Source organism: Dipteris shenzhenensis, chromosome 4, assembly GCF_047967505.1.
Source record: "Dipteris shenzhenensis isolate YYH24624 ecotype China chromosome 4, Dip_SZ_1.0, whole genome shotgun sequence".
NCBI lineage: Eukaryota > Viridiplantae > Streptophyta > Polypodiopsida > Gleicheniales > Dipteridaceae > Dipteris > Dipteris shenzhenensis.
Genome location: NC_141599.1, coordinates 48,536,313 through 48,552,791, shown reverse-complemented (window position 1 = coordinate 48,552,791; position 16,479 = coordinate 48,536,313). Strand labels below are relative to the sequence as shown.

The window sequence follows — 16,479 nt, the reverse complement described above, 5'->3', positions numbered from 1 at the left end:
CTTTTGGGTTGACAAATGCTCCAGCCACATTCAATAGAATGATGGATCGCATCTTCCGGAAGTACAGGCATTTTACGGGTACTTTCTTTGATGATATCTTAGTTTTTTCTAAGACAGAGGAAGAGCACAGAGAACATCTTGCTATAGTGTTTCAAGAGCTGAGAAATCATCAGCTCTATGCAAACAGCAAGAAAAGTGAGTTCTTCTTGGAAGAAATCCACTATCTGGGGCATATAATATCCAAGAATGGGATACAAATGGATCCAGCGAAGATCCGTGCCATTCAGGAATGGCCAGAGCTGAAAACTGTGCATGAAGTTCGAAGCTTCTTAGGCCTGTGTTCTTACTACAGAAGATTTATCAGACATTTTGCTGATATCGCAGCTCCATTACATGACCTTACTAAGAAAAATGCAGCCTTCACATGGGGATTATCACAGAAGAAAGCATTCAATACACTCAAGGAGAAGTTGACTACAGAGCCTATTCTGGTAGTCCCGGATCTTTATCAGTCTTTTGATGTTGATTGCGATGCTTGTGGAGAATGTGTTGGGGCTGCATTGCATCAGAATGGTCATGTAGTAGCCTATGAAAGCAGGCGACTTCGGGATGCGGAAAGATATTTAGGAATCTATGAGAAAGAGTTATTGGCTGTAATTCATGCCATCCATACATGGAAACACTATCTTTTGGGTGCAGATTTTACTGTCAAAACAGATCACCAAAGTCTGAGATACTTTTTGACTCAGACCAAGCTTTCCGAGAAGCATATGAAATGGGCAAACATGCTGTCAATGTATCATTTTCAGATTGTCCATACTCCAGGAATTCGGAACAGAGTGGCAGATGCCTTGTCCCGAAGACCCCAGGTCAATAATGTAACTATTGCTTATCATCAAGACCTGGAAGGTATGAGGGAGCAATACGCTCATGATTCTGATTTTGGTGAAATTTTACAGCAAATGCAAGAGGGGCAATCCACCAGTCACTATTCCCTGAAAGATGGGTATTTAATGAAAGATGATTGCCTATGCATCACCCAGGAGATGAGGAAAAAGATTTTGGGGGAATGCCATGCACCTCCCTATGCTGGACATAGAGGAATTACAGCAACAACCCTAGCACTAGAGAGGTATTTCTTTTGGCCAGGAATGTGGAAAGATATACATCAGTTTGTTACTGAATGCCTTACGTGTTTGAAAATGAAGTATGATAGACGGAAGGCACCTGGCCTACTTATGCCTCTTCCCGTGCCTCAGGCACCATGGGAAAGTATTACAATGGACTTTATTTTTGATTTGCCGAGATCAAAGTCAGGGAATGATGGGATTTGGACTATCATAGATAGATTCAGCAAGCAAGCTCATTTCATTCCGGTTCGCAAAACCATAAAGGCAGATCATATGGCTAAGCTGTTCATGGCACAAATTTTTAAACATCATGGTATGCCTAAGTCCATTGTTAGTGATCGAGATCCCAGAATGACCAGTCTATTCTGGAGAGCTTTATTTGATAACATGGGGACGAATCTGAATTTTTCTTCTTCTTTCCATCCCCAGATAGATGGTCAAAGTGAAGTAGCAAATTCTACAATTTTGGATATGCTGAAATGCTACGTGGGTGACCAAAGTTCAGACTGGGAAAAGTACCTACCGTTAGTAGAGTTTGCTTACAATAATACAGTACATAGCTCTACAGGGAAAGCCCCTTTTGAAGTCATATATGGGAAGGTGATTTTGCCACCTATATTGAGGACCAAAGATGAAATATTTGCAGCTGATCAGTTTGTGAGAGACCTCCAGACAGCTTACAGCCAAGTCCGGACAGCAATTGAAAGGTCTCAAGAGAAACATAAAAGAGCTGCAGATAAGCATAGGAGACAATTAGATCTCAAGGAAGGGGATTGGGTACTTTTGAGGTTTGAAAAAGCTAGGCTCCGCAAGTTTAAAGGCAAACAGAAAGTGTATGCAAAGTTATCTCCCAGATACTATGGCCCTTTCAGGGTTACAGAAAGAATAAATGAGGTTGCATACAGATTAGCATTGCCAGAGCATTGGAGGATTCACAATGCATTCCATGTGAGTCTTCTAAAGAAATTTCAGGGACCAGAGCCTACAGAACCAGTATCAGAAGATCCACCAGAAGTGGATGAGCTGGAGGAAGTCCTTCAGCCAGAGCAAATTGTGTACCATATTGTACGTAAAGGCCCTCAGGGTAAGGAGTTTTACAGGTATCTTGTAAAATTCAAGAATTATACAGCATTAGATGCCAAGTGGATGGACGAAGACATGCTATCCGATCATCCACAACTTTTGGATGTTTACAAGGAAGCTTTTCAGTTGAGGTCAACTGAATAGAAGCCGAGGGGATGTCACCACAATGTAAATATCCTAAGTCAAAGTACAGTTGACCATTTATTTGATCATAATTAAAGAGTTTTATATGTGTTAATTATGGTCAAAGAGTTATTGTAATGGTCAAAGGATTGACTACGGTCAAAGATACTTGACTCTAGTCAAGTAAACCTGACTGCGGTCAGAGAGTGTTGACTTCGGTCAACAAGACTTGGCATGCGCCAAGAGGGTTAACCCCGGTTAACCAAGATGTGCCAACTTCGGTTGGAGAGACTTGGCTATAATTAAGGCGCCTTGACCTTTGGTCAAAGCTCTTTAATTATAATCAAGAGTGTTGACTCCGGTCAACCAGAGAATATATATATATTTATTTGTATATATATTTGTTTAGATGTGCACATGTGTTCAGTGGGGACGCCCACCGTGACTAGGATTAGTCCACAGTGTGTTATTTGCATGCAAAGCACTAACAATTAATGGGTACCATGGTGGTGCGCTTTAATTAATTGTTGCAGGTACTAGGAAGGATTATTTTTCCTAAGCGTAATGGGAGCCTGACAAGCATCTAGGAGGCGGTTCGTGTGACCGAGAGCTTTGAAGACTCCAGAATGGCCCTTAGTGGCATGTAATAGGATTTAGTCTAGATTTTAGACAAGTGGCATGCTCTTGTAAAAAAGGTGGATTATTCACGTTTTGGAATGTGGAGATTTACCAGATAGCTCTACGCTGAACTTCTGTAACGGATTTTCTCTGATGAATAAAGACCTTCGGGGGGGTCCAGCCCGACGATTTGTCCTGGGCCCTAGTGCATCTTCAGAGAGAGGGAGTGAGGGAGAGCTTTTGAGAGCATAAATCCCGTCGTTTAAGAGTGGTGATAGCTGTCTTTCACCAACGAGTTGGTTTTATGTATGATCAGCCCCTGGGGGGAGAGGTGCTACAATGAAGTCAGTAATGCGAGATGTGAAGACAGGGGATCCCATGATGTAATCAACAACACTGGACCCCCCCCCCCATGTGGAAAGCATGTGAAACCACTTGAGGCGGGCCATCTGTCAAGACCATTTTAGATAATGAGATCATGTATCTTGCCGAGGTCTAATAGGGCCTGCCCATAAGATGAGAATGGACCTCGCCTGTTAGCCGAAACCCGTAGCATACCTGTGTTAGAATTTTGCCCAACAGAGGGTACGCACAGCGGAAGACTTATAGTAATGCCCAGGAGCTCACACAGTGTGGTGTGGGTGTGGAATCACAAACTTCTTTACTTGATGTGCATAAAATAGGTGTGCAGACTCATCAATAGACAATGAACCAGCTAGATAGAGAAACCACCAAAGTATATATTTCCGTCCAAAACTATGGACACAATACAAAATAGATAGATCCAGAGTCCCACCAATGGTGTGGTCCTCCGATCTAACCACTAGGTCCTTCTCCTATCTGTTGGCTATCTCTAGACTCGAGTCCGCGTGCTCCACCTCGAGCGTCTGTAGACTTTCCGTCCAGTGTGTTCTTCTAGCCTAGGTGGGCAGCCCCTGCCAAGCTTTGTCTAACAGCCCTTTAAGGGCTCACAAAACTAGGGCCCTTTGGCCCACACTTCTAGGGCTTTTGGCCCTCCAATCAAGGTAGGGGCCCAGCCTATATAAGGCATGCCATTGCCCACTGGCAGCCCCATTTGCTGCTCTACCAAGCCCCATGCAGCCCCGTACACCTGCGCTCCTGACCTGCCATGTCAGCGCCTGTTTACCCTGTTCTCATGATCTGCCACGTGTGCGCCTCAGCTCTGTACTATTCCGTACTGTTGTTGACATCATCCGTGGTCTCTTCTCTTGGGTCCCTATTGCTGTCCTCTGCTCCGCCTTATGCTCCTGCAAATCAGCCAGGTACCTGCCTCTCTTCTTTTGGGGCACATCCTGCCCTAGGTCTCCCTCCCCCACACTCTCCTCATTTAGGGGCTTACAGATGGGGAGGTGACCTTTCCAACAACCTGCCTCCTCAAGGTCAATATCTGGTAGTAGAGTGGAATCATCTCTGAAGTCAAGAAGTGGTACTTGACGGGCCCTTGTCCTCGTGTTGAAGTCCCCTACTAGAAGGACTTCTCCGCGGCTAGAGAAGTCAATGATGGACTGATAAAGGGCAGCAAATGGGGATGTCTCATCATCACCTCGGATATCTCTGGCAAAGTGGGAGATCTCAGGGGGGAAGTAGCAAACTGCGACAAATAGATCCCGGCTGTCCATGTGTCGAATCCGGAAATCTGGAATGTGTATCTCTCTGCTCTACTGAAATGGTCCCGCGAAGTGTGGATTTGAAAAGGACTGCAACTCCACATGAACCTCGAACTCCTCTTGTACCCCTCGTCTCATCTCTGTAGGCAGACTCCCATGTATACCCGCTGACTATTGGAAGAGGGCGCTCTGGACTCTGATGTGTCTCTGTATAAAAGACTATGTCGTGGCCTGTATAGGATTCCGAGAAGTTCCTTGGTTCTGACCATAAGGTACCATTACAGTTCCAAATGGTGCAGGACAGGGTCTCGGATATCTGAGTCTCAGAGACCCCGCTTCCCTATGTAGGGGAGGGGGCAGGTGCCCTACGGGGGTCTGTAAGAAGTCGTCCCTCTCGTACCACTGCTCACTTCCCCTCCTTCCGGGCCTGATCCCGCTGTTGCAGCAAAGAGCGCCTCTCCTCAACTTGTAGAGGTGTGAGGTCCTCATCCATAGAGATCGTTGGCTGGTCTCAAAGGACTGACTTGCGTTGTAGAGCTGAAAGTCGTGCCTGAGTGTCATGGAACCGTATGATCAGGGGTTGCTCTCGGTTGGGATCTCTCCCCACCCACCATGCCCTCTCTATCTTGTGCTCAGCCACACCCAGGGTAGTGGCCACGAACGCAGTCGCATCTACCATCGGTGTAGCCTCAGTGCGTGGGATCCCGTGTACTCTGATGTTGAGAGCCTTACTGGCTCTCTGCTGCTGCTCCATGAGGGTAGCCGAAACGGTTACCCTTGCGGGTTCCCGTTTGGCCACGTCAACCCATATGGAAGTCTCCTCAATAGTAGATTGCATGCTCGCAATTTGTGCCTCGACCACCGGGGTACTCCCTGGCTGTGACCTTCTGTCGGAGCTGCATGATATCATGTCTGAGTCCCTGAATAAGACCCGCCTGCTCCCGAATGGCCCTAGCCTGCTCCTATATGATGCGGCCCTGCTCTTGGTTGAAGCGGACCTGCTCCCGTGCGAAGCGAGTCAGCTCCATCTCACGCTCACGGAAACTATGTATCTCCATGAGCAAGGTCTCACGGGCCTCTAGTGTATCAGCCCACCCATGTCCATGCTGAAACTGTGGTGACTGTGGCATGAAAGTGTGGGATTGAGTCCGGAAAGTGGATGGTGACTGAGTGAGGAATGGAGATGACAATGGAATGGATGAGGCAGTCCCAACGGGGTGTGGGAGTGTGGGCTGACTGAGAGGGAGAGGGGAGAGTGAAGTGTAATGCAGAACAGTGTATGACACCTCCGAAGTAGGGGTCATAAGCTATACAAGAGCTGTAACAGGAGAGGAGGGGAAGGGAACAACAACGGGCGCCATGGGCATGAGTATGTCATTGATTGTAGATGTAGAGGGAGCTGAGACTGGAACTAGAGCTGAGCCTGAAGCGGGGGCTGAAGTCGAAGTAGAGATAGAGATAGAGGGAGCTGAGGCTGGAGCTGAAACTGAAACTGAAACTGTAGCGGGAGTTGAGGTTGAGGTAGAGATAGGGGCTGAAGAAGCTGAGGCGGGTCTTGCCTTTGCCTTGCTGTCTACCCCAAGTCCACTTCGGTTGTACCGTGTATTCACATCCTCCAATTTCAGTTGTGTCGTTTGCTTCTTTTTGTTGTTGTTGTTGTCGTCCTTCTTGGCTTTGTCCCCCATTTCTCTTGGACCCTTTTTTTGACAATAGTGCTTACATAACTCTTTTACATAACTCAATAAGCATAGGTTGGTCATAAATTCAAAGAAAAGCGAGTTCTTTATGCGTGAGATCCACGTTCTGGGACACATCATGTCCAAGGATGGAGTGCATATGGATTCTACTAAGATAGAAGCAATTTGTAGTTGGCCACAGTTGAGAAATTGCACGATGTACGTAGCTTTTTAATTCTATGCTCTTACTATAGACGGTTCATATGTCATTTTGCTGAGATTGCTTCATCCCTTTATGAATTGCAGAAGAAGGGAGTGTCTTTTACATGGGGTCAAAAAGAAATAGTAGCATTTGCAATGCTGAAAGGAAAGCTTACTTCGGATTCAATGTTGATCTTGCCAGATCTCCGAGAAGATTTTACTGTCTAGTGTGACGCATGTGGAAAAATTGGCATTGTTGCAGTTATCATGTGGGATAGAGGGGTTGTTTCCTGTGAGAATAGAATTTTGCAAGATGCTGAAAGAAATTTGCAGATTTATGAGAGAGTTGTTGGCTGTGGTTCATGCTCTTTTTACATGGAAGCATTATTTGCTTGGGTTGAAATAGTAGCATTTGCAATGCTGAAAGGAAAGCTTACTTCGGATTCAATGTTGATCTTGCCAGATCTCCGAGAAGATTTTACTGTCTAGTGTGACGCATGTGGAAAAATTGGCATTGTTGCAGTTATCATGTGGGATAGAGGGGTTGTTTCCTGTGAGAATAGAATTTTGCAAGATGCTGAAAGAAATTTGCAGATTTATGAGAAAGAGCTGTTGGCTGTGGTTCATGCTCTTTTTACATGGAAGCATTATTTGCTTGGGTTGAATTCATTGTTTAGACAGAGCACCAGTCCTTGAGATATTTCTTCACTCAGTCTAAGTCGTCTAAGAGCATATGCGTTGAGCTGATTTCTTATCCATGTTTCACTTTCAGACAGTGCATGTTGCAAAAAGAATGTTGTGGCTAATGCATTGTCAAGGAAACCCCAGGTTTCAGCAGTATCCATTGCATACCACCATGAGTTGGAAGCAATAAAGGATTAGTATGCGCAGGATGAGGATTTTGCAAGGATCTATGATTAATTGTCTAATGTTCAAGGTCTTGAGCGTTATACTCTTAGAGATGGCTTTCTTATGATGCATGGTCGCCTTTGTGTCACAAAGCTGTTGAGGCCTAAGGTTTTGATACAGTCATGCTCCACCGTATGCAAGGCATATGGGCACTGATGCCACGGTGAAGGCAGTCGGGCATTTCTTCTATTGGCCAGCTTTGAGATAAGATGTAGAGGCTTTTGTTAGGACATGCATTATTTGTTAGAAGGTCAAGTTTGACCGACAAAAGGCACCTGGATTGGTGTGTCCGTGTATCCGCTGCCTATTCCGAAGAGACTATGGGAGAGCATTGCTATGGATTTATTTTTTATTTTTCTGGGATGCCTACAGGCAATGATGGCCTGTGGACTGTGATATGCAGCTTCAGTAAGCAGGCTCATTCCATTCCGGTAAGGAAGAAGATAACAACGGATCATATGGCTAGATTGTTCATGCATAACATCTTTAAGTTACATGGCCTGCCTCAGTCTATCATTAGTGACAGAGTTCTGCGTATGACAAGCTTGTTTTGGAGAGGGCTTTTTGAGAATATGGGCACTACTTTGAAGTTCTAATCTTCTTTTCATCCATAGACAGATGGGCAGTCAAAAGAGACTAATTGCATGGTGCTTGATCTTTTAAAATGTTATATGTGTGAGCATCAGACGCAATGGGAATAGTATTTGCCTTTGTTGGAGTTTGCTTATAACAACACCGTGCATACTTCCACGGGTAAAGCTCCTTTTGAGATTGTGGAAGGAGGGAGGAAAGTCTCACCCATTGTGCATATAAAAGATAAGATTTTTGAGGCTGACAAGTATGTCGAGAGCATGGATGTAGCATATCCAAAAGTCAAGCAAGCTCTCCAGAAGACTCAGGCAAAGCAAAAGAAAGCAGCGGATTGTCACCGCCGTGCACTAGAGATTGCAGAGGGTGATTGGGTTCTTTTGCATTTTGAAAAGACAAGGCTGAAAAATAAAAGGGGCAAAGACCGCTTGTTCCCCAAGTTGAGTATGAGATATTATGGGCCTTTTCAAGTTTTGCATTGCATCTGCACTTCTTGTGATCAACAAGAGATCGAGTTGGAGGAGCATTTTGCTTTTAGAGGCCTTGTGTGCTATGAGCTTCACGGTCTCCACCATTGTGTGTTAAGGGATAGATTTGGGCCCCTCTCTAGCCTCTAGATTAGAAATGTTTGGCGTCTGTCATCTATGAGGCCATACCACACAGAGCCTAGTTGCTCAAGGCACATAGATGAGATTAGGGTGTTCAGCCATACTATTTATGTTGTACGTGTCTTGCGTGTAGATGCCCGTAGAGGCTCCACCCATTCAGCATATTGTATTTGGTTTTCTTCGTCTCATAGACCAATCGGCTTTTCAAAGACTCTTAATAAATTTATTTATTTTTCTTTCACACCACTTAGGCATGACTTTCAGCTCTATAGCGCAGGTCAGTCCTTTGAGATCAGCCAGCGATCTCCATGGATGAGGACCTCACCCCTCTACAGGTTGAGGAGAGACGTGCTTTGCTGCAGCAGCGGGATCAGGCTTGGAAGGAGGGGAAGTGGGAGCGGGGTCTATGAGACTCAGATATCGAGACCCTATCCTGCACCATTTGGAACTGTAATGGTACCTTATGGCTAGAACCAGGGAACTTATCGGAATCCTATATAGGTCATGACATAGTCTTTTATACAGAGACACATCAGAGTCCAAAGCGCCCACTTCCCATGGGAGTCTGCCTACAGAAATGAGACAAGGGATACAGGGGGGGTTTGAGGGTCAGGTGGAGCTGCAGTCCTTTTTAGATCCACACTTTTGGGGACCATTTCAGTAGAGCAGAGAGATGCACATTCTAGGTTTCTTTGGATTCGGATTCTGCACACGGACAGCTGGGATCTGTTTGTTGCAGTTTGCTACTTCCCCCCTAAGGCCTCCCACTTTGCCAGAGATATTCGAGGTGAGGATGAGACATCTCCATTTGCTGCTCTTTATCAGTCCATTGTTGACTTCTCTAGCCGTGGAGAAGTCCTCCTAGTGGAGGACTTCAACGCGAGGACAGGCGCCTGTCAGGTACTGCTCCTCGACTTCAGGGATGATTCCACTCTACTGCCAAACATTGACCTTGAGGAGGCAGGTATGCTATGGGTTTCGGGTGATAGATGAGATCCATTCACATCTTATGGACATGCCATATTAGATCTCGGCAGGATGCATGATCTCATTATCTATAATGGTCTTGACAGATGGCCCGCCCGCCTCAGGTGGTTTCACGTGCTTTCCACATGGGGGAGGCTTCAGCGTTGTTGATTACATCATGGGATCCCCTGCCTTCACATCTCGCATCACGGACTTCACTATAGTGCCTCTCCCTCCAGGGGTTGATCACACTTATCTTTTCTTTAGCATCTCCACTCCACGTCGCATAACACCTTCCACCCCACCGAGTTCTTACTCCACCTACCATGATATACGCTTTGACCGCGATCACTCACCTACTTACTCTGGCCGTATGCACATACTTCTCACTTATATTGACTTCATACCCCTTTTAGAGGATCGTGCTGCCCCGAGGCTGCCCTTCACGCTTTCCCCCATACCACCCGCTCCACCCACCCACCACCCCTTGGGACCGTACCCTGTAATAGCTGATACGATGATGAGTGTAAGGTTTTAAGCCGCCAGCTCAGATTCGAAACTAAAAACAGTCTTCCGAGCGAACCAGATACGCTATGCGAATACCATAGATTGGTACGCAAAAAGAAACTAGATTTCGTTCGTCGGAACGAGCAGGAGCTACTAAACATTTTGTATAGTAACAACTCTAAGGACTTTTGGCGGAGATTCCTAGGACGGTCCCCCTCACCACTCACTGACACTCAGGTCTGTTTTGATTATGCATGCACACTTTATGACATCTCAAATCAGCCAGTTTCTAACCTCTCACATATGCCGCGCTCCACATCCTGCACCCTTCGTTCATCGGAACGAGCAGGAGCTACTAAACATTTTGTTTAGTAACAACTCTAAGGACTTTTGGCGGAGATTTCTAGAAGGACGGTGCTTTCACCACTCACTGATACTGAGGTCTGTTTTGATTATGCATGCACACTTTATGACATCTCAAATCAGCCAGTCCCTAACCTCTCATATATGCCACGCTCCACATCCTGCAGATGCTGTAATGAAACTTCATAATGGCGGAGCGAAGGATCATGAGGGGCTATGCACTGAGTTCATTGCATATGGGATTAATCTCCTAGCCGCGATCTTAGTAAAGCTCTTTAATGAAGCTGTTTGTTTGGGGTTTCCATGCACTTGGACCATTAACACACTATCTCACCCATCCACAAGGCAGGGGATCCCATGAGTGTGGAGAACTACATGACCATTATGATTGGACATGTCATGTCCAAGGTTTATGCATCAGTACTTGATTCTGAGGTCAGCAAATTTGCGGAGTGGCGAGGACTTGAAGCAGCTGGATAGGCCGGATGCCGGCGTGATCATGGAACCATGGATCACATTCTCACGCTCAGATGTATCATCGAGGAGACGAGGGCACGGAAGCAGAGGGTTTATTGTTGCTTTGTGGATTTTCGCAAGGCATTTGACACGGTTCTGAGAGCCCACCTCATATAGCGCCTACAGGACTTGGGTTATGACCAAGAGATCATTTGGGCTGTCATGGCACTTTACGAGAGAGTTTTAGGTAGAGTCTGGGTAGGATCTGGGTGGACAGACAAGATCACGAGCACTATCGGGGTCTAATAAGGGTGTCCATTATTGCCTACCTTGTTTGGCCTCTACATTGACGAGCTTGAGCAGATGGGGCTCCAGAGACACCTTGACGCCCTACAGTCCTTTTGTGAGTCTCATGATTTGAAGGTCAACTTGGGTAAAACCAAGGTCATGATCTTCAATACATCTCGAGCCGTCATGCGCCAGGAGTAGTTCACATTTGATGGGTCACCTGTTGAGATAGTTTCATCATATACCTATCTTGGGGTTGTCTTTTTCAGACCCATCTTCACGATGAGACCCGCGATGCATACACGCTTGAGTAGAGGATATGCTTCATTGGCCAGACTAGAGAGACAGTGCTTCCGCTCGCATGTTCAGGATCCACGGACCAAGAGGTTGCTTTTTGACTCCTTGGTCCGCCCAGCGGGGATATACGGCAGTCCATGTTGGGGGCCAGACTTGTCGGATACAGAGTGGGCCCGTGTGGAGCGGCTACAGGTTCTCATGTTATCACAGATGATTCCTGGTAAGCCATCCGTTCCTCACCAGATCATTCAGGCTGAGTTTGAGTCACCCTCTTTACAGCTAGATGCTGCATTTCAGGTCATCATGTCTCTGTACCGAGTTAGGGAGTATGGGGATTACACCTCTAGGCGTAGCAGGCTACCATGGCTAGCTCTGTCCTCTTCTATGGCACTTGCAGCAGGTGGGGACCAGAGGTGCTGGTATGCACGCATAGAGAGATGGTTTGAGCGACTAGGGCTCCACATGGATAGACTATCTCCCTTCCAGTACAGCATGGATGCTCCATTTTCTCCCCTCGTACACACATTTCGGACTTGGTTGGAACTGAGTGAACTCCTAGTGAAGCTTAGCTTCTATAGAGATCACTTTTTACATATCACAGTGGAGGGTTTCATTGACCCACCAGGATACACATAGATTTACCTACTTCACTCACTGAGGATCTCTCTTGGGTAGTTCTGGGTCTCTTCACACGGACTTCGTATCGAGAGCGGCAGAGCAGAGCGACTACCCAGGGAGAGGTGCATATGCACATTGTGTGACATGCAGGAGGTTAAGATAGAGGAGCACTTTTATCTTCCGGTGTCCTGTTTACTAAGACTTTCCATCTTCACACGGACTTCGTGTCGAGAGCGGCAGAGCAGAGCGACTACCCAGGGAGAGGCGCATATGCACATTGTGTGACATGCAGGAGGTTGAGACAGAGGAGCACTTCCATCTTCCGGTGTCCTGTTTACTAAGAGATCCAAGGGCGTTTCTACTGCCTCTTCAGAGATAGCTATGAGATTTTGGCCCGATTCCTCTCCTACCCAGACCGGCGGTGTTTGGCAAGATTCATTCATGAGGTACTCAGACACCGCGAGAGGATACTCCAAGCACGGTGACAGGAGTAAACTTTTTCCTTGGCTGATCCCTCTTAGAGCTCTGTCACGGAGTTCTTTCAGCCAGATCACATGGACCCCCACAAGGTGAGGCCTTGACATGACCGTGACCCGGAGCCTGTGACCCGACAGCTCAGGCAGAGGGTTGACACACAGATCACACTTGGGGACATCCCCTCCCTGTTTAGAGTTGGAGCTTGACCGACGGGGGTCACAATAGCCGTGGGAGCTATGACTAGGAGACGTGCCAGGACTGCACCTTTGAGTGGCAGACAGCAGTTTATTGCCGATTTCATGCGCCCATTGCCTCATCCACCCTAATGTCCTGCTGCTGCTGCTGATGATGATGTTGATGATGATGATGCTGAGATTGATTTATAGTCGACCATTGACATGACTATGTTGTACTTAGGACTTAGTACTACCATTCTGCATTTTTGCATTTTGCATTGGTGTGGATGCTCGTTTAGTACCACAGCTCGTTTGTACCAGGTTTTTCACAGTCTCATGGACCCATCGGTCTTCAGAAGACTTTAATAAACTTTCTTTCTTTCTTTCTCAAAAACACGTACTTAAGCCTAGTTTCCACACCTTAGCTTTGAAATAACCCGACATAAACATCAGTGGTGTATGGATATGAAATATCACTTTGGTCTTGAAATATTTGAAGGGAATAGTTTGTCTTTGAGGTTCTTTCCACCAATAGCCACTTGTTAGATAAGCTCACATCTTAGTCTGTAACTGAGTTGATTTTATTAACCATCAATTAAGCTTCTCTTTAATAAAATAGCGTGTTTGTTCTACAACTTTTGTGGACTTCTCTTTAGGGGCCTTTCAACTTTCAAGCAGCTACAAAATTTTGTCATCTCTGAGTTTTACTTTTGTCCATGCAGGCTCTTGCAAGTTCTGGATGTATGTTGTCATTCCTAACAGTGTATGATAGGGATAGTGCTACAACAATGTTCCAAGGTGTAGAGAGTAGCTGCCCTGCAATGCCACTTACGGAGGCCCTCTCAGCTTTGCTAGAGGGTAAATCTCTCTCTCTCTCTCTCTGCTCCACATCCTCTTTTCCAAATGATACTTTCTTTCAGTTTCTTCTGTCAGCCATCATATCAATTCTAGCAGATCATATCAGATCAGAAATTTTACTCTCACTATGTATACTAATACAGAAGCTGGTTCTACTTTACAGAGCTTTCTGTCCTTGATATTGAACCTTGCGTAGCAAGTCCACATGGTGTTATGCGTGCACTTGAGCTATACGTGAAACAGTTTGATCTTGCCGCACAGCAGGTTTATGGAGTTCTTCACTCAAGTACTATAGACATTTTCTTCCTTGGTAGTGGTTTTGCATCTGTTTAGATTGTGTTTGAGATCTTTTACTTGAGCTTGATGGGTCATACTATGACCATTGTAAATTTCTGTTGGAAACATCAGGATGCAGCCGAGGCACTCACTCATCTTGCATCTGCATTGCAAGAGGAACATTTAGCATTTTTCCAAAGTTGCAGGGCTTATCTGCAATCATTTTTTGATGCCTCAAGGACATGTAGTGATGATGGTGCTTTTGATGGGATCCATATTGATATGAGAAATAGAACAAAGAAGAATGCTTTTCATATTTGGAGGCAACAGCTACATTGGCCAATGGAAGGCACTATGGGAAGCTTACTGACCTGTCAAGAATGTGGATTCCAGGTTCTCTTTTTGATTCATCTTGTTTGTTTAATTGTTTCTGTTGCTGCTGAAGCAAGAGTGGCAACAGAGATATTGGTAGGTCTTTGATTTTTGCAGATTTAATGTGCAGTTCTCTACGCAGTTCCAGTCTTTCCATGACGTGCCACTGTCACCACCACAGTTGGCTGATGGGAATATTGTAAGACCAAACAACCAGCTGTATTTTGGGGGGTTTTACATGGGTAGTGACTATATTTCGGGATTTTACATATCTAAATGAACATTTGATGGGTTTTGTGGGCCTACAAATAGGTGACGGCCTGCACTATAGAAACTTGCCTTGAGAGATTCACTGCCCCTGAAGACATCACCCATGTCAGATGCAATCGCTGTTCTCACATATCTGCTCTTCGCATGTTACGGATGAAAGAGGGAGTTAACAAGGTCATTATCTATATTCTGGATGTTGCTAACATTTGCAATTCGTAGTTTGCTTTCAAAAGCTTATCATTCTAGTAGACATATGACATTCAATGGAATTGTCAAAATGGTCTCCAGGTGTTACTACAGAAAATCGAGAATTGTACCTTTGATGATGACTGCTCTTGTGAGAACTTAATGGCCAAAGAGGGTGAGGTTTGGAGAAATGCTTACATCAATGCTTTCAAGCAATTAAGATTTGGACGCTGTCCGGAGGTAACATGCTTAACTTAAGATAAGGTCATACTTGTTTTTGCTGTCTTTCTGCCTTGCGAGGAGTAGCTAAAATTTGAACCTGCACAAGTTGCCATAGTTTCCTCTCATAGCTGATAAGGGGAGAGATAAGGTTTAGTTTAGTTAAATGACAGATGTTGAGCTCATAAATAATATCAAAATTGTGACATTCTTTCCCAAAATTAGGTCATAAGAAGGTGATTGAATCTTTGGTTTAACTAGTTATGATTCACAGTAGTGGACCTCCTTAGTATAAATGGATGCTCGTGTACATGTATGGATCTGTGTTTATCCTTTAGTCTGCGCCCATTGTTAGTGGGGGCTGATGACATCAGTGGCAATGCCATAGTAGCTAGTCCCTACTATGCATGATGAAGTTGATAAATTTCAAGCTTTGTGGGTTACTGTTGTGAGATTCAAATTGCACTATGCGTTGTGTTTGGGAATGTTACTGGATTCATCTAGGTATATGCACTATGCGTTGTGTTTTCAAATGATTCATCATAATACAAGTGTTCTACTTCTTTGATAGCAGGTGTTAAGCTTTCATGTGCAGCGGGCTATCATAAATAGATCTGGAGACTTGATAAAGTGGACGGTAGGTGTGTGTAACATGTCTCTTTCGATCCTTTTGCAGTCAAAGGTCTAGGCTTGGTACAGCATGTTAACCGATGCTTATGGACAATTTAGCTTTTTTGAGCAATGGATGTATTAGTGTCCCTGAGGTATACCTTGGCTTTTTTGATGCAGGGACACGTGTCCTTTCCGTTGATTTTAGACCTGTTTCCCTATACTATCTCTGCTCAAGGATATACGAAGAGTAAATTCTTGGTCAACCCCCAAGCTCAGGCAATTGGACATAGAGAGGCACTTCAAAAGTTACTATGGAATAACAAAGCATTTGGACTGCAAGGCAAGGATGAATCTGAGCTTTATAGATTGGCAAGCACAGATGAATCTGCCTCTGATGATACGCATCTCAGCACCTCCAGTGGAAGTGAAGATTTAGCATCAGATTCCTCTTTTGAATGCATGTCTAGAAGGGGATGTGATGAGATCATGGGGAATCCTGAAGAGTCATCCAAACACATCCATCCTGAGACCAGTAATAACCCTACATGCAGTAATCTAAGTTACGAAGAAGTTGCTGCCGGAAACATCAGCCAACTGGGTCATAGTCTTGTATCTACTGCTGATATACATAATAAGGTACATCACATCGACCTGATTGAACATACTAGTACTTTCAAACATTGAAAATAGAAGCTAGGGAATTTTGCGAGAATGGTTTCTTCTTGTTGCTTGAGCACTTTAGGGCTAATCTTTCTCTTTGGAAAGCAGCTCATGCTTTATGGATTTGTTTTGGTTTTATTCTTTCTGACTGATTTCACAGTAACTTTTGACTCTGGTCCTAATGGACTTTGTTCAAGCAGGTTTTACCTGGTTTCCCTGGGTCATTGGATTTTGGAAATGATACTATTACAAATGTCTCTAACCTATCAGGTGCAGACTGCTTTTAACTTACTTTTCCCGCTTTGATCACTGCA

The 16,479-nt window shown here is 45.1% G+C and overlaps 1 protein-coding gene across 1 annotated transcript in view; it reads left to right on the top strand.

Annotated features, from left to right (window-relative positions):
- UBP27 (ubiquitin-specific protease 27) overlaps window positions 1-16,479 on the top strand; it is a 46,592-nt gene that overhangs the window by 11,270 nt on the left and 18,843 nt on the right. The window contains exons 2-10 of the mRNA XM_087374086.1: window positions 13,435-13,570; window positions 13,734-13,834; window positions 13,979-14,239; window positions 14,349-14,417; window positions 14,531-14,662; window positions 14,777-14,914; window positions 15,468-15,530; window positions 15,683-16,141; window positions 16,366-16,435. Coding sequence (XP_087230212.1) covers window positions 13,435-13,570; window positions 13,734-13,834; window positions 13,979-14,239; window positions 14,349-14,417; window positions 14,531-14,662; window positions 14,777-14,914; window positions 15,468-15,530; window positions 15,683-16,141; window positions 16,366-16,435 — 1,429 coding nt within the window. The remainder of the gene's footprint in view (window positions 1-13,434; window positions 13,571-13,733; window positions 13,835-13,978; window positions 14,240-14,348; window positions 14,418-14,530; window positions 14,663-14,776; window positions 14,915-15,467; window positions 15,531-15,682; window positions 16,142-16,365; window positions 16,436-16,479) is intronic.